Source organism: Maylandia zebra, linkage group LG7 (genome assembly GCF_041146795.1).
Source record: "Maylandia zebra isolate NMK-2024a linkage group LG7, Mzebra_GT3a, whole genome shotgun sequence".
Classification (NCBI taxonomy): Eukaryota; Metazoa; Chordata; class Actinopteri; order Cichliformes; family Cichlidae; genus Maylandia; species Maylandia zebra.
Window position 1 is genome coordinate 29350937 of NC_135173.1, and position 18187 is coordinate 29369123.

The following is an 18187-nucleotide window of genomic DNA, read 5'->3' on the forward strand; positions in this document are numbered from 1 at the left end:
TGTAACAGGAGATGACTCTTCCCACATCACCATGGCAACCACATCCCCTCCTCTGGTCAGGCCTATAGAAGTGAAGAGAGAGAGAGCTCTCCCTAGCTCCATTATTTACATAGTTGTTTTCTGGGTAGTGGTGTCAGTGTGCACCAGCCTGCTTCCAAGCTCTATTGTGTAAATCTCTACCATTGGAATGTGTGATATAAGTGTGGCATTTTTTTTTCTCAACACTCTATTCTGCATTACATATTTGGGCAGATAAAACATAAATGTAAGTTTACTCTATCAGAATGAAATTTCAGATACAAGTGGTGGAAAGCTTTCTCCAAAAGGTGGACGGTGCCTTCGTGATAGGGTGAGGAGTTCAGTCATTTGGGAGGAGTTCACAGTAGAACCACTGCTCCTCCACATCACAAGGAGACATCTAAGACTGTCGCCTCCTGGGTAAGGTTCTCCTGGGAGGAGTCCCCCAAGTGTAGACCCGGGACATGCTGGAGAGATTGCACTTCAGATTAGCAGAAGAAAACAACTAAATGATTTACTGTTTTATTTTAGATTTTAACCTTTAAAGAAGTGGGTGGGTGAACAGCGTTCATTGTTCATAATGCACGTCGCACTCTTCAGTTGCAGTTTTTCGGATGTTCATTTGTTATATTTTAATAACACGTTAACTTTTGTCGTAACATGTTTTCATATCATATTTAACATCATTTTATTTTAAGTGTTTTTCTGCCTCGCTGTCTGGAGTATAACATGTAATGTTGCTAATGCACAATAAGATGCTGCACAGTTAAGCATCATGGTTCATTATTTAAGAATGGGATTAATGGTTTAAAACAGCTTTGTTGTTGTCAGCTTAAACAGTTCTCAAATGTAACTTCATATCTGAGTGTTTCTTAGTGCTAGACCAGTCGATTAGTCAAAATTTTTTTTCCATGGTTAGTCGACTAAGACATTAGTCCAGGAACATCTTTAGTCTACACGGTTGTGTTGACTACCACAAGGTGAAGAAGGTCTCAGTTTGATGCTTTATCCACACGCTGCATGTCCTGCAGCCAATTTGGATGATCTTAAAATGGTGATCCCGAAAATGGTGCTCCAGTTCTTGCCCCTTGGTCGCTCACTGTGACGTATCAAAACTACTCTCTGAGGCAGGTATCCTCACCTAAATATATACACCCGGACCAAACTTTAGTTCATCTGAAGAACAATTCATCTTTAATTATTGTGGCTAACAGCTCATATTTCACTTGGAGACTTAACTACTGCTAAAGCTGCATAAATGCACACAACTACTATCATGGAGACTACAGACTGGACCAGATGATGATGATGATGATGATGGTCACCTACAGTCATCACTGTGCAGCTCTTCCTGGGAGGAAGCAGGAATATGAAGCGTTACGTGGATGTGCAGGGAGCCCCACTTAGTGCGTCCTAACTCCCCAAACAGGAAGTGAAGAAAACAGGGAAACGGGATGAGTTTCATACTTAAAAACATTTAATTTGAAAGCTTTAACAGGAAACACTGCACTACTTTTCAGAATAAAATGAGAAATTGTTACAGAAACATGTTCATAATAAAAGTTTCTTCCATTATCTTATGACATCTTAGATCTGAGTACTGGGTCTAGATTGCTTCCACCCTCACGTTGGGCATCACCAGACTCTCAAAACATAAAAAAAAAAAATGAACACAGAGCATTGTGGGAAATCTGGCACTGCACCAGGAGTCACACATAGGCTGCCAAAATAAAAGTTTTGACCAAATATTTCTTTGTACAAGTTTTCACTTTATTCACATAAAACTGATGATGTCATCACTCAGTTTGTTTGTTTTTAATTCATAATTTTCAACAAAAACAGCAAACCAGTCAAAAAGCAGTGCGGGCTGCCAAAAAAAAAAGAAAAAGAAAAAAAAAAAAAAAAAAAAAAGCAGTGCGGGCTGCCAAAAAAAAAAAAAGAAAAAGAAAAAGAAAAAAAGCAGTGCAGGCTGCCAAGAAGTGATGTCATCAGATCACCTGCGGTACCGCCCCCTCTCCTTGTCCCTTTCTCTTTCTCTGTCTCTATCCCTCACTCGCTCTCGCTCTCTGTCACGGCGCGGGCCACCTCGCTCACGCTCACGCTGACGCTCTCGCTCCCGCCGGCTGCTCACCACTGCCTGCGTCCGCCGCAGGAAGTCGTCCACTCGCATGTCATAGTCGTGCTGTATGATGGAGGAGGGTGAACAAAAACAAAAAAACAGTAAGAGGCTGTGCTGATCACTAATCAATACGCCTGATTGGACTGAGTGAACTTACTGGGCTGGACGTGAAGGCGCGGTGCTGCGGTGCTCGTTGCTTATCTCTGAAGCGAGGGGGCGGGGCCTCGTGTGGTGGCAGGGGTGGGTGGTGATGATGGTGGTAGGCCTGGTGAGGGGGAGGCGGTGGGTGGCTGTGGTGGTAGTAGGGTGGATGGTGTGGGGGTGGCTGCTCCACGCCGGGATAGCCCGCCTGATGACACACGTGGCATCATCATTAGATCAGTCTGTAGTGACTTTAATAAAGGCTTTTAATCTGAAAATTCTCATGCAACATCTTAAAACACAAAAACAGTTTCCTGCTTCCAGGTAAAATGCATGTTTTCATCATCTGTCACAGGCAGGAACAATCGATCAGAACGTGATTAATAACCTATTCATACCAGAGTCTGCCAGGGCGCCGGGGGGCCGACACTGTGGTGGTAATCCCTCATATACTCGTTATAGGACTGAAGCAAGAAGGACAAAGGTGAACACAGGTAAGGACACAGCTAAACACAAGAAAACCCCTTCCTGTCTGAAATCAAATGATCTGCATGTGGTATTTGTGATGATTACGGGCTGTTTTTAATGGAAAGACTGAATCATTTACAGTTTTATTTATGTTCACCCACACCTCTAATCAATACTAATCAGACTAATCAATAAACAATCAGTGAAGTGATAAGTAATCAATGAAGTGAAACGTTTGGACCCACCCCATTGAGAAACACGTCTCGTCTTACGCCAGAAAATCGCCTGGAAAGAGAACAGATTCATGAGAAATTCAGACTTTCAAATTTTATTATTATTTTTTTTTAAATTCAAGACGAAAGTTTAGATCCTTTGAATCTTCACTTTATCATGGTGGAGGAGTTTCTGATCAATATATGAAGGGACTTGCAGGTGGCAGAGTTTAGTGTGGATGCGGTCCTGTGGGTCTGCCTGGGTGTGATGGTTGGGTATAGACCACCTGCCGTGGCCGTGGTAGTTGGGCGCCAACCACAGGGGCAGACCTCAACAGTCTGGTCCCAGCAGCCCATACCGGCAACAGGAATGGAGGACGTCACACTTGTGGTATGGAAGGAATCTGAGCAAGCACGTGAGGCTGAGAAGCCAGCTCAGCTTCTGGAACTGGAGTTCGGCACCTGGATGTTTAGGGGTTCCTTCATGGACTAGAGTTGTTTCCGTGACTGAGCACAGAGCAGCACCTCACCCCAAGAAACATCTAGGAGCTCCACTTTAATTCTGCCAAGGGCAACAACAATGTCACCTCGATCTGGCACGATTGGGAAGAATGACCTGCTCGTCCTGAACCTGAGTGGTGTTTTGTTATTGGTTCGTCTATAACGAACACCATGTTTGAACTTAAGGGTGTTCATAATTTTGTAATTGTATCACCAGATCTAAGGCCTCAGGTGAGGAGAGGAGCTGAGGTGTGAACGGATCACCACCTGATGGAGAGTTGGATCAGATGCATGGAGTTGTGGCTGTAAAGTGGTTGGTACCTGTCGTCTGGTAACCCTTTAACCATATGGTGAACAACAGAGGAGCTATCGAGCTGAATAGAGTCCTTTTGAGCTTGCTAGACTCTGGACGTATAGTTGGAGGTGGAGGAACACCTCTGAGGATCTCCTAAATTCCTCTGCAAACCATTCCAGAGAGGAAGCAGAGTCTGAAGATCAGGTGCATGACTTGCCCATCACAGTAGCTAAAAGACTTCCTGGATGTGTCCCCAGTTCTTGCACGTCATGCGCCAGTCTTGGTTGAAATACCCACCAGTAACTCTGGACTGACAGACTTTGGTGATGATCCCCTTTGTAATAAGGTGAACCAGAAGGATCACAGCTGGGGATATACCTGGAAGGTCTAAGACTGGGTACAGGAGAGTCTGCTGTCAGCTGAAACTCAGATTCAGGAGGAACAGTGCAGCGTTTGTTCTGGATGTCTGGTCAAAGACATTTGAAGATGTGATGAAGTTTCTAATATCAGTCTGATTACATCAACTCAGGGTCTAAGAGGAATACAGAAGAAACCCGATTCCAGGTGTGTCTCACCTGTCCACTGGCTGGCTCCTCAGGTCCTGGATGAACCCTAAAAGCACGACACATAAAGTTCGGTTGAGGTGACAGTGAATGGCAAACATTCAGGTAACAGGTGTGTTCGACACCTGCACCTGAAAATCTGGGTCTTAGTCGGCTGTTTAAATGGAAGCTGCACATTAACCTGCTCGCTGGCTGAAGTCTGGTGGACCGTCAGGTCGCAGTCGCTTCCTGCCGTGGAGGTCATACTCTTCAGGTCGACGCCTACATAAACAAGTCCACAGGTAAGACACACACATGCACTCAGGTACACTCCATCACACACACACACACACACACACACACACACACACACACACACACCAATACAAACCGGATACTTCCTCAGATCAGACTCCAACACAAGAAGAAATCCCCCACCCTCCCCCAAATCCGTTTTCACACACAAACTCGAACTGCAACACAATCAGCCGCTCTGTGTGGTTCACCTGTGACTTCACCTGTGACTTCACCTGACGCTTACCTGGACGAATCAGATATCACACAGGTCTAGTAACAGAAAGCTTTGAGGATAAAGACAGACTGATTTGGACATTTACACCAGGTGACACGTTCAATTTGTGCCTGGAAACAGCTTTGTCTGTAACATGATGTTTAAACGCAAGAAAGTCAGACGCTGATAAAGACCCTGTTCAAATCCTGTTCTGATCCTATTCCAGTCCTATTATGAACATGTTTCAATCCTGTTCTGGTCCTATTCTAGCCCTGTTCAGATCGTGTTCCATTCCCATTCTGGCTGAATTAAGGTGCTGTTCCTGCCCTACTCTGGTCCTTTTTAGGCCCTGTTCTGATCCGGTTCCAACCATATACCGATCCTATTCTCATTGTGCTCTGGGCCTATTCCAGTGCTGTTCCAAATTTGTTTTGGCTTATTTTTAAATCAACTGATGTCCACACAGAATCTCCTGTTTTAAAAGTTTCACTCTGAAGGATGAAAACAGAATCTGCAGTCTGACAAAGTCTCTCTCTCTCTCTCTCTCTCTCTCTCACACACACACACACACACACACACACAAATAAAAAAAAAAAAAAAAAAGAACAAATGAAGAAGAACCTCTGAAAGGGACAACATACCGCTTCTGCTGCGTATGAGGGAGGGGCAACACTTTAAAAAAAAAAAAACAGTTTTTCTCCTCATCAGTCCATGTTAAAGGCTTTTATAAACCCTCTTATTTTGAAAAGGTGAGGGGTGATGATGATGATGGTGCAGTCCTGTCAATCAATACACAAAGCCCCGCCCCGTGAGCCCTGCCCCGCCCCTTCCAGACCAGCAACAGTCCTTAAACAGAAATGACAAACTGCGTCGTCTTTCTGTCGCTCCGTCCATTCGATTAATTTTATGCTCACTGTATTCGTCCATCAGCGCGACACACACACACACATCGACAACCAGCTCGCCGTCCTGTGTGTGTGTGCCAGTGGGAGGAGAGGGGAGGAAGAGGGGAACATGACTGTCCTTTCATGTGGGGGAGGGGTCACTTTTTTCAGTCCAGGGGTATATTTTTTTTTTTTTCAGTCTTTTAGGCACCTGCAACTTTACCTCATACAACCAGAGGGAGCCCCGCCCCCAACACACCACACTTCTCATTGGATACAGTCCAGAGGCCTTGCCACAACACACAACCTTACTGGATACAGTCCTGAGGCCCCTCCCCTTTAGACTCACCACACCTCAGTGGATACAGTCCAGGGGCCCCGCCCCCTCCTGACCAACCTGTAAAACCCGGTCAAACACCTGAAACAGTCCATTGGGGTCTCAGATGCTCCCTTACTTCCTTTTTTAGTTCTACCTCGCTCACCCTCCCACCCCCTCCTTCGTCAGTCCAGCCAGTGACGCTTGTCCTTTCTGCTTTTATTCTGAAAGGGTCAGCTTCAGTCCAGCTACAAATTTTCACTTTTTAACCTCTGAAGTATCAAAATCCTGCGAAGACAAAGAGCTTCAAAGGACAAATTTAACAACAACAAAACTTCAGCTCAGCTACGTAAAGACTACAGACCTAAAAAAACAAAACAAAATTCAGCTAAAAATTACAAAATAAAACAAAGAGATGTTGCTCAGCTCACACTTCAAAGGAAATGAAACTCAAGTGAAGGGTTAAACTTCCTCTGTGACGTCAGCTGTTTAACGCTTGTCGAGGACTTCACTTCCTGCCTGACTTTAACACCTCGACCAAAGATGCAGAGTGAGGCTTCGCTCCGGGAAGCTCCAGACTGGAAAAATAACAACCAGAGAACCAGCAACGCGAGCCACGGGAAAGCTAGCCGCCAGCTAAGGGCAGCGGCTGTCTCCGTCGTCCAGCATCAGGTGGCGCCGTGGTCACAGCAGAAGAAGAAGAACAGGAAGCGGGAGGAGGAGCTTGATGATTGGCTAACCTTCCCGGTTCACGTTGTGGTGGTCGGCCCCGAGGCCGCGGCTCCGATGGTGTGCGACGTTTGTGACGAATGCGGCGAGCCACCTGGTGAATGTCCACGTTCTCATCCAATGGAAACAGGGCACAGAGCTGAGCACCAATGTCCGGCTGGATCTCCTGAAAGAGACACAGATTTGCATCATGTGATAGAACAGGAAAACGTGATTCGTAATAGAACAGTCAGCTGACCTGGCCGTCACGTCCAATTTTCACCGGCTTGTGTTCGTTCCAGGGGTTGGAGAGGTGGGCGGTCTTAATGAAAGGAAGCTCCCTCCTGAAAAGGAAATAAAAAAGAAGACAACACTGAATGAAGTAGCCAGCAAGCAGCAAGCAAGGGCATCAGCGGTGAACCATCACACAACACGTGAACTACATCTATGCAGAGGTGGCTCCAGAGGTTCACACCTTCAGCAAACGTCATGAGGCAGAGCCCCAAAATCCACCAACGCAAAAACACAGAGCAGCCTGCTGTGGCGACTCCTGGAGATTTATTCATAACACGTGAAAAGACCCAGGAAAACCGAGTTAGCGATAAAAACGATAACAAAATAATGCTAAAAACCGATAAAAACCCTGAAAACCATACATTTCACACCCGAGCCTCAACTCTCGCGGCCCGGTACCAAATGACTTGGCCCGGGGGTTGGGGACCGCTGAGCTAAAGAGCTGACCTAAGACATGGACACACCCCAAACAGCAGCCAGCCAGCCAGGGATTTCACGTTTCATAGGTAGTTATTTTCAAAGCCAATATCCTCGATCTGTTGGTCAAAGCCCAGAATCAACCCAATACCCTCTGCCTCCAGTTCATCCATAAAATTTTGTCCATAAAATTTAAAATCAGAACCGGAGACCGAGATCAGTCTAGGAGAAGTCAAACACTCACCAGGAACCAATAGAAACAGAGTATAAACCTACTGGATGGAGCTGTTTACCTGCAGAGCCAGTCAATCTTAAAGACTCCTCCCAGCATCTTGGCATTCATTCCAGCAGGGAGCACCCAGTGGATCGGAGAGCCACCATGATGAGACTCTGACGCCAAACGAGCGAAACCTGAGGATAAGACAAAACAGACCAATCAGAGTTAAGAAGAGGATAAGGTGAATAAGGTGAACAGACAACGACATATGATACTGAAAACCTCTTTTCCTCATACCTTGGAATTTTCCACTTTCCCTCACAGAGAAGATGAGAACAACGCTCCTAGCTGAGCGGAAGGCAGCATTGAGCTTCTTCTCGTTCACCGGCAGTGTCGACCAAACACCCTGTAAACGCCAGAAACACCAATTCATCCTCAGCTATCAGAACAAAACGGGGAACAACACAGGGGGTGACAGGGAACGATGACAGAGGGAAAATCGAGGGGAACAACAAGGAATGACACAAACTACACTGGGGAAGACACGGGAAAGAGAGGGAACAATGAGGGGAACAACACAAGGAGGAGGGGTGACAACAGAAAATGACAGTTGGAACCATGAGGGAGGTGACATGGATTGAAAAGGGGAACAATGGGGAACAGCGAGGGGGTCAACGTGTACCTTAGCTTTGGCCAGTGACACATTCTCGTGGTTGTTGCTCTTAATGAGGAAAAATCGGGCATCTCTCAGGATATAACGCAGCTTGCTTGTTGGATCTACAACAACACAGGAAATAGCTGTAATCTGATTACTTGCAACTCAGTAAAGGTATAAGTGTAGTAACGGGTAAGTAACCATGGAATATTGTCCTTACTCTCCATGCCTTTACGAACTGCACGGACCGACGATGACAGCTTCTCCCGCTTCTTTTCTGAACCTTTCAAATTAAAAGCAGTAATTTCAAATATTACGTCATCGTTTTTTATTTCTCCTTGAAAAGAAAAATGTACATTACTAACTCTATGGTTACCTGAGGCCTCGGAGGCGGAGCCTGAGTGTGCTGACTCGCCATCATCAGAGAAGCTGACAGAGGAGGCGGAGCGTGAATCACCAGCCTCGCTACGTGTGTCATAGTCATTGCCCTCACCACCACGACGGTCGTACTCTTCTTCTTCCTCCTCATCCTCCTCCTCCTTCTCTCCTTCCTCTTCCTCCTCCTCCTCCTCTTCTTCTTCTTCCATACCTTCTTCCTCCTCTTCCTCCTCTTCCTCCTGGTCATCTTCCTCTTCCTCCTCTACATGGGAAGCAGCGGGGGAGGAGCTGCCCGATGCCTGTTCTGAGCCGTATTCTGCTCCTGTCTCATCCTCTGATTGGTTCTCCTCCTCATGGGGGGGGGGACTTGCTCGCCGCTCATCACGGCGTAACTTCTGAAGACAAACAGGAAGTTAATACGAATGGCTGGAAACTAGGGCTGCTCAATTAATCGAATTTTAATCACGATTACGATCTGGGCTTTCAACGATCATTAACAATGACTGAGCCGATTATTAGCCCCTCCCTCGTGCTTTACTCTCGCGCTGCTCCGTGTGGCAAATCGAGCGCACCTCTCTGCATTTCGAACACGCGTCACAACAATTAAGAGGACCCGAGGGAAGCTCGGAAAGCTAAGCAGAAGTTATTTGGAGAGGAGAGTGACTGCCGCTGGTTGAAAAGAGGTAAAAAAAAAACTTCAGTGGTGTGGAAACATTATGGGTTCGCTGAGTCAGACGTGGATCAAGTAGACACAGTGTGTAAACTTTGCTGCGGTGTCGTAGCTGCACCACAGAGCAACACTACAAAGTTCACTAAACATAGATGTTTACATTTTTCATTTATTTTTTATATTGCAAACATTTGCACTGTTATCAGTATTTGCACACTATTTTATATTATTTTTTGACAATCTTTAAAGTCATTATTCAATACATTGTTATTGTTAAATAAATATCGTCAAATAATCGAGATCTCAATTTCAGTGAAAATGATCGTGATTATCATTTTTGCCATAATCGAGCAGCCCTACTGGAAACCGTTAAAATTATACTTTTAGTGTAAGCAGTACCTGACTCAGACCCTCCAGGCCTCTCTGGGACTCTCGCCGTCTTGCATCCTCTCCTCCACGGCTCCTCGTCACCTCTCGGGCCCCACGTCTCCCCTTTCGTTCATCATAATACTCATGACGGTAAGTGGTGGAGTGCCGGCCGCGAGGGCTCGACGCCTTTTTAGAGGAGGACAGAGATGGCCCTGGAGCTCTCTTATTGGAGGATGATGACCTAGAAGTACCGTGGCCTGACGAGGAGCGGAGCCTCTTTAGATCCTGGCTGTCAGAACGCTCGCTCTTCCTCTTCGTACCTGACAGACAGCGATGAGGGCTTAATAACATGCACAGTTTTTAATAACTTAGGTCAGGAATGTTCGTGATACTGTCTAGTAGTGTCAGTATGTTTAACAGGCTATAGTAACATCTGTAGTACCAGCTACAGTAGTACCTTTAGAATACTCTCTATAATACTGTCTATCTTCTTTAACTGTCTGTGGTATTCTCTGTAGTACCGTTTGTAGTATTCTTTGTAGTGCTGTCTGTGGTACTGTCTTTAGTATTCTCTTTAGTACTGTCTGTACCTTTCTTGTCGCTGATGTCACGCTCTGTCTCGGGGTTGTACAGCTCGTCATCTTGATCAGGAGCTTCAGTCAGTAAATCTTCCAGAACGTTCAGCTCTCCATCTGAAACCACAGACACACACACACACGTGTGAGAAGGACAGGTAACGCACACCTGGCTGATTAGGCAGAAGGAGGACTCTGTTATTGTCTGTCTGTGTTGGTGTTTATAGACCAAAGCCTGGGTGACACACCTGCTGATATATCAGATTTGATTTCTCACATCTGAAGAATGAAAGTTAACAAGTAAACCTAGAGAAACCGCATACCTGTTGGAGCCCACAAGCAACAATCAGTTCATCTTGGCACAGCCGGGCACAATGTAAAGTAAGTAGTCCACAACTTGTTGACCCAATAAAAGTACGTTTGTAAACATATCATGTCGGAAAGGACTCATAACTAACTCCACATGAATGTTAGAGAGACCCATCGATATTACACTAACATAAAAACTTATAAGAAATAAATCTGGAGCTTTGTTCACAGCTTTCAGGAACACGTTGCTTTAAAAAAATCTCCGCTGCCCATAAAAGCATCAGAGGAAACTGAACATCGCCTGGTCCTGTCCAGATGAGGGATTTAACATCAATTACCATAGTGTTTTAGCAGGTAAACAGAGGAAGCTGACTCGTTAAAGCTCTCGTCGTGTTTACGCTCCTCTGATCACTGCTGGATTTAGCCACACGTCTCAGCCAATCACAGGGCAGCAGCTCTGTACCAGCCTGTTTACCTGTAAACAGTCTCCCTAGTTCGCTTTTATGCGATCAGATATGTCGTTAAAATCGACCAAATCATTGACCCCTCACCCCCGAACACGTCAGAGCTTACTGTGGCCCAAAACGAACTAGGTTCCGGTTCCACCTGTTCTCAGGCGTGCTTAAAGCGGCCTCAGCCGTAAAATCAGCAGTTTTCTGATCGGAGTCTGATGCAGTGAAAGCGAGCCGCTCATCAGCGTCGTGATGGATCAAACACGAGCTGCTAACGCACCGACACATCAAATGATCACGCGCCCGTCAGCAGCATCGATCATCACAGTTATTATCGATTAACGATCCGCTCCGAGCGGCATCAAACAAAGGCAGCTCGTGGCTAATGCTAATGCTAACAAAGGTCCTCCTCACTCACCTTTGTCCTCGCGCCGGTCGGCCGCCATCACCGCCGCTGTGCCGCGCGCGCAGGTACCGCTTCAGGTGAAGGTGTAGCTGTAGCAGATTTGTTGGGAAGAAGAAGCTACCGGAGGATCCGAGGGTCAGCAAATGGCGGACTGTCTAACAGCAGCGTCTTCTTCTTCTTCTTCTACTTCTGCTGCTGCCAGCCGACAGGTGAACACCGCCACCTGTCGGGCCGGAGCACTGAGTCTGCACAGGGCACAGAGAGGGGCTGAACGGGATTTCTCAAACCTGAACGTGACCACATCACACAGACAACCGAGAGAAACCACATCACAGAGCATAAAGGTCGCATGCACTGCAAACCGTTTTATTCTCCGCGGGAGTTTGCTTCATTCATCCTGGCCGCTGTTTACATCCCGCCAGATGCAGATGTGCAGGCAGCTCAGTGCGCACTCGCGGAGCAGATACTGCACATGGAGCGGACATTCCCGGACTCTCTCATCATTGCTCTTGGGGACTTTAACAAAGCCAATCTGAGCCATGAGCTTCCCAAATACAAGCAGTATATTAAATGCCCGACCAGAGAGGAGAGGACATTAGACCACTGTTACAGCACGATCAGCGGGGCCTATCGTGCAGTGCCCCGCGCTTCACTCGGACTTTCTGACCACGTCACGATCCACCTAATCCCCGCGTACAGACAGAGGCTGAAGCTCTCCAAACCTGTCGTGAGGACCAAAAAACTGTGGAGCAACGAGGCTGTGGAGGAGCTTCGCACGTGTTTGAAGTCTACAGACTGGGACACAATGAAGGCTGCTTCTAACAGCTTGGATAAGTTTACGGACACTGTCACCTCCTATATCCACTTCTGTGAGGACAGCATTGTGCCATCACGCACCAGGGTGAGTTATAACAATGACAAACCCTGGTTTACTCCTAAACTCAAAAAGCTGTGGCTGGAAAAGAGAAAGGCGTTCAGAAGCGGAGACAGGGACTGCTACAGAGAGGCCAAGTACAGGTTCACTAAAGAAGTGGACATTGCTAAACATCAGCACTCTGAGAAGATGCAGCAGCAGATCTCAGAGAATGACTCGGCCTCTGTGTGGAAAGGTTTTAGGAATATCACCAACTACAAGCCTAAAACCCCCCACTCCACTGATGACTTGCTCTTGGCCAACACCCTTAACGACTTCTACTGCCGTTTTGACGAGCCATCAGGCAGCCTTCACACCTCCAACGGCCCCAACTTTGGACACTCATTCCCCCACCTCTCCCCCCTCTGACCCCAGTGTTTTCTGGCATTTTCAACTCCTCACTGCAGGCATGTCATGTGCCTGCCTGCTTCAAGTCCTCTACCATAATCCCTGTCCCCAAGAAACCTAGGATCACTGGACTAAATGACTGCAGACCCGTGGCTCTGACATCTGTGGTCATGAAGTCATTTGAGCGCCTGGTTCTCTTCTATCTCAAGACCCTCACGGCCCCCCTCCTGGACCCCCTGCAGTTTGCATACAGAGCCAACAGGTCTGTAGATGACGCCATCAACATGGCTCTACACTTCATCCTGCAGCATCTGGACTCCCCAGGAACCTACGCCAGGATCCTGTTTGTGGACTTCAGCTCTGCCTTCAACACCATCCTTCCAGACCATCTCCGAGACAAGCTTTCCCAGATGAATGTGCCTGATCCCATCTGCCGGTGGATCACTGACTTCCTGACGGACAGGAAGCAGCATGTGAGGCTGGGAAAGAATGTCTCGGACTCCCGGACCATCAGCACCGGCTCCCCTCAGGGCTGTGTTCTTTCTCCCCTGCTCTACTCCCTGTACACCAACTGCTGCACCTCCACCCACCAGTCTGTCAAGCTAATCAAGTTTGCAGATGACACCACCGTTATTGGACTCATCTCGGACGGGGATGAGTCTGCCTACAGGAGGGAGGTTGAACGTTTGGTGTCCTGGTGCAGCCACAACAACCTGGTGCTGAATGCCCAGAAGACAGTGGAGATTATTGTGGACTTCAGGAAGCACAAAGCTCCACTCCCCCCATCATCCTGACTGACACCCTCATCACCTCTGTGGACTCATTCCGCTTCCTGGGTACCACCATCACCCAGGACCTGAAGTGGGAGCCCACCATCACCTCCGTCATCAAGAAAGCCCAGCAGAGGATGTACTTCCTGAGGCAGCTGAAGAAATTCAACCTGCCAACACGGACGATGATGCAATTCTACACTGCAATCATCGAGTCCATCCTCACCTCCTCCATCACCGTGTGGTACGCTGGAGCCACTATCAGGGACAAACAGAGACTGCAGCGTGTTGTGCGCTCTGCTGAGAAGGTGATTGGCTGCAGACTCCCATCTCTGCAGGACCTGTACACCTCCAGGACACTGGGGCGTGCAGCTCGGATCACAGCTGACCCTTCTCACCCTGGACACAGTCTGTTTGACCTGCTCCCCTCAGGCAGGAGGCTCCGGTCCATTCGCACCAGAACCTCTCGCCATAAGAACAGTTTCTTCCTCTCTGCTGTTGGACACATGAACAATAACCGTATGACTGTTCCCACCACTAACACATGACCCTACGCTGTGTTCACTGCATCATTCCATGTTTGGCACTGATCACCACCTGCACTCATGTATATATCATGTATATATCTATCTATCTACTTAGCACTTTTAATTCTTATTCTTATTTTTATTTATTTATTTATTTTTCATGTCTATTTAAGCGTAATTTATGACAGTATGTTTGCACTGAAGCACCGCAGCAATTTCCTAATGTTGTAAACCTGCTCAACATTTGGCAATAAAACCCTTTCTGATTTCTGATTCTGATGTACACCCGAGAACACACCTGTGTCAGAGAGGGGAGCAGTGGCGGTCCTAGCCTGTTTGGCACCCCGGGCGAACACTCCCTCTGCCCCCCCCCTATGCATAGTATGCAAACAGCTACCAAACAGCCATTATAATTCGTCATACAATGAGAATAGGACAAATCAACAATTGACAATGACTAATTAATATTGTGCTGAACACAGTCCAAAAGATTCAGTAAGCTACATCAAACAAACGTAAACAGACGTTTTCACTATCCCTACTAATTGATGTTATCTTGTTGTATCTCTGTTGTGGCCAGTGCTATCCTCTATGCTGTTGCATGCTGGGGCAGCAGGTTGAGGCTCACAGATGCCAATGAACTAAATAAACAGATCCGCAAGGCCAATAATGTTGTGGGGATGGAGCTGGACTCCGTTAGGGTGGTGTCTGAGAGGTAGATGTTGTCCAAGATAAAGACAATGTTGGATAACACCTCCCACCCACTCCATGACATACCGACTAGTCACAGAAGCACGTTCAGTGAGAGACTGAGATTACCCATGATGCACCACTGACCGACACAGGAAATCATTCCTCCCTGTGGCCATCTCCCTGTACAACTCCTCCATCTAACACACTGTAAACACTGCAATCCGGTTGTTCAGTGATGACACGACGAATCCTACTTCCGGGCCTAAAGTAGTCTGCGTTTAATATGGCTTTTGTGTTGTTAACATGTTTAATGTTATGTATTTTCTTCTATTTGATCTCAAAAAGCTCCTAAAAAAGTCAGTGATCACTGTTGACCTCCCTTGGCTTTTATTACCGCTAATCATTTATTTAAGCTCAGTTTTTAAAACCTTAGGATGTAACTACAGCCCAGCCCATGCAGCAGTATATGAATGACTAACCTCGTATTGTGGATGGATTATCTCAGTTGTTCTCCTGGCTGAAGTTTGGTCCTTTTACAGCATCCTGCCATGCGATTACATTTGTTCCTGACCACCAAGAACACTCAAGTTAACTTTTATCGAGTGGAAAAAAGTTAGCTTGTTTATATTAGGCTAACATAGCTGTGTCGCTAGCGGTAGGGTTGCCAACTCCCTGAAAAATAAATAAGGGACACCCAGTTGTCTTCACCCTTCCCAGTGTGGTAGCTCTTTTTTTGTGTGTGAAATTATTTTTTAACCATTTGACTTGAACTTGATTTAAGCAGATGCATTTTCTTTGTGATATGACCATATGTGAAACAAATGATCATTTAGCCATTTATTTTTAGCTCAAAATGACAACATTAACACAGTAAAACAGGTCTCTTTCTTAAACAGAAGCCTGTCATGCTTAACTTTTGAGAATATAAGTAAATCTTTCTTTAAAAGAACTCTGTCCTGCTTAACTTAAAATTATATAAATTAATAGAAAGCAATAGAACAAAAATATTCTTGTAACAGTGCACATTTAGTGCATTTAGTACAATTGGCTTCAGCTGAGGTATTATTTCAGCTTTTCTAATGCTAATCAGCTGCTCCTGTTTGTAAACCCGCTTGTTCCCATGATTACGCATCTTAACTCATCATCATTATTCATCTATGTATTACTTTTATGTATTAGTCATCTATTTGTTGTAATCATCTATCCTTGCAGTTGTTTATTACACAAAATAAATTATATTATTACACTTCTGGCCACATAGCGCTGATATTCACTGCACATGCCCATATTAACCTTAACCAGAGGGTTTAAAAAAACAAACCAGTGTTTACATACCATATCTGCTTCTGCCGTGGCCTGGTGGACAAGAAATTGGTTAAGGGTTCCCCGAGCTTTCACGCCCCTCGTGTTCTTCATGTGCCCACCATTAGAAGCATGCCTATGGAAAAAGTGCGCTTTATAGTGCACTTTTCCAGCCAGGTGTTTTCCTTTTCCCATTCCTCCCTGTACTTTTGCAGCCTTTTTTTTCTTTCTCTGAGCGAACAAACATTGCTGCTCTAATGCTGGGCTTACACTGTGCGATTTTTGGCCCATTTTGAGCCGATTTTTGAGTCGTGCGACCGATTTGGTGATCGGCCCGATTTTGGCCTTCATCGTGCATCGTGTAGTATATGTGGGGTAACGAGAAGCGATTAACACCTCACGACCAGCTCCCGATCATCAATCGCTCGTGAGGGTGTCACCACAGGCGCTCACATTGCTCACGCGCAAACACATAAACGTCGGTGAAAAAGATGGAGCAGCACGGCAGTGCAGCGTGTGATCTGGACACAAGCGATGGAGGCACAACTTGTAGAACTTTGGAAAGCTCATCCGAGCCTTTTCGATGTGGCATCACAAAATTATCACGACCATAACAACCGTGAAAATAGTTGGATTTACACTGCTGCTCAATCACAGCTGCCTGATCAATGTTTTTCATTAGCAATTTAGCAAAGTTGATGGTGGCGGTGTGCGTGTCTGTGTGAGTGAAAGACAGACAGAGAGAGAGAGCGACAGATTTTCTGTTATAACCTTCATTTTATGGAGGCACAGTGTGCCGTCCGAGACTTGCACCGCAGTGTCGGCGTTTGTTTCCCTGTTGGCCGGTATTTTCTCCGTAAGCGACCTTTCCTCGACCAATGAGATAAGCGATAATCTGACTTGTCATACTCGAATTGTCATAAGTGTGCTGTCAGCGCATTGGTCACAAAGCAGGAGAGGGGCTGGGAATTATGTTTTCAAACAAAGTGTTAATTCCATTAAAAGTTATAGACTACTTTTGATTCTCACTGTATTACGGGATAAAGTGCGTCCCTTATTAGCTCAATACGGGACGTGAACTTTTGTTTCTAAATACGGGACGATTCCGTTTTTTAAGGGACGGTTGGCAACCCTAGCTAGCGGTCACCAGCTAGCCCAACTTCAGTAACCCTACAAACGTCACTGCTGTTTAGTTTTCTGTCTTCATTTATGCTGGAAGTGATAACAGAGCTGTACGTTTTAATTTGTTTCCAAAACCCCGCAGTCAGGACATGCTATATTGTATTTAGATAGAAGCTAGCGAGCTAACTCCCTGCTAACTTCTAACTCCGTTAAATGTTATAAATTCCATTTTCATGGATGCCTGGATGTTAAACTCAATTGTTACACCTGGTAGAGCAGAACGCTAATCATTTTATTAAAGATGAAAGACTTTAGACAGTTTGTAACTCTCAGTAATGCCATAGTGATCGTTTGATATATGGACCTGCAGCGGAGTGTAGGTCCAGACACGGCTAGTGACGTCAGACTGAACAACCGGATAGTTACATCCTTTTTCCACACGTTCTTTTCTACTCTGGAATATTCTTGTCAATTTTCTTGATATTTATTTATAATCACCTCTGTTAATCCTTGATATTTATAATTGAGTGATCTGCATATATTAGTGCTATTTCTTAATTGTGTAAAATCTGTATAATGTATTGTTTGGAGTTTAGTCTGTTAATGTTGCTATTTTTACCATTTCTTCTTGGAGCAACTGTAACCCACATAATTTCCTTAAGGATTAATAAAGTATTCTGATTCTGATTGTTTCAGGATACATGACCTGCCATTATCCAATGACACATCTGCTTACCTGCATCTTTGGCTCATTTCTCCTCCTGTTCTTTTCTATTTTTTCTAAACTGAGGACCTGATGGCTTTGAACTTTTCTCATCCATCTTCCATTGGTTTTAATTTTGCACTCCAGTATGAACACAAATCCCCCAACCCGAGGATCACCACAACATAACCTAATAGACCTACACCTTAGTTCACAGATTTGCTTTGTCTAGGGTGTATTTCTGGGATTTCGCACAACCCAGGATTTAAATCATGAATACATAATGGGCTTGGATTTACAACATTATAAATGAAATGTGCTCTATTTGGAAGCAGCAGGCCCCCCTCCCCTT

At 45.8% G+C, this 18187-nt stretch overlaps 1 protein-coding gene across 3 annotated transcripts; it reads right to left on the bottom strand.

The window, feature by feature from the left end:
• Positions 1-555: 555 nt before the first annotated feature.
• ythdc1 (YTH N6-methyladenosine RNA binding protein C1) lies at positions 556-11611 on the bottom strand. Of its 3 annotated transcripts, none has more exons than XM_076886203.1 (17): positions 11470-11611; positions 10306-10407; positions 9746-10035; positions 8675-9068; positions 8519-8581; positions 8326-8420; positions 7941-8049; positions 7720-7837; positions 6975-7059; positions 6748-6902; positions 4499-4578; positions 4330-4366; positions 2992-3031; positions 2677-2742; positions 2295-2486; positions 2016-2200; positions 556-1431 (listed from the first exon to the last, which is right to left on the bottom strand). In XM_076886203.1, the coding sequence occupies exons 1-17, from the start codon at positions 11495-11497 to the stop codon at positions 1422-1424; spliced, it is 2049 nt and encodes a 682-aa protein (XP_076742318.1). In that variant the 5' UTR covers positions 11498-11611; the 3' UTR covers positions 556-1421. The 3 variants fall into 3 exon arrangements, with proteins under 3 accessions (XP_076742318.1, XP_076742317.1, XP_004556230.1); XM_076886202.1 differs by having other exon boundaries at positions 558-1431; positions 8675-9071; XM_004556173.6 differs by lacking the exon at positions 556-1431 and having other exon boundaries at positions 1474-2200; positions 8675-9071.
• Between the last annotated feature and the right edge of the window lie 6576 nt (positions 11612-18187).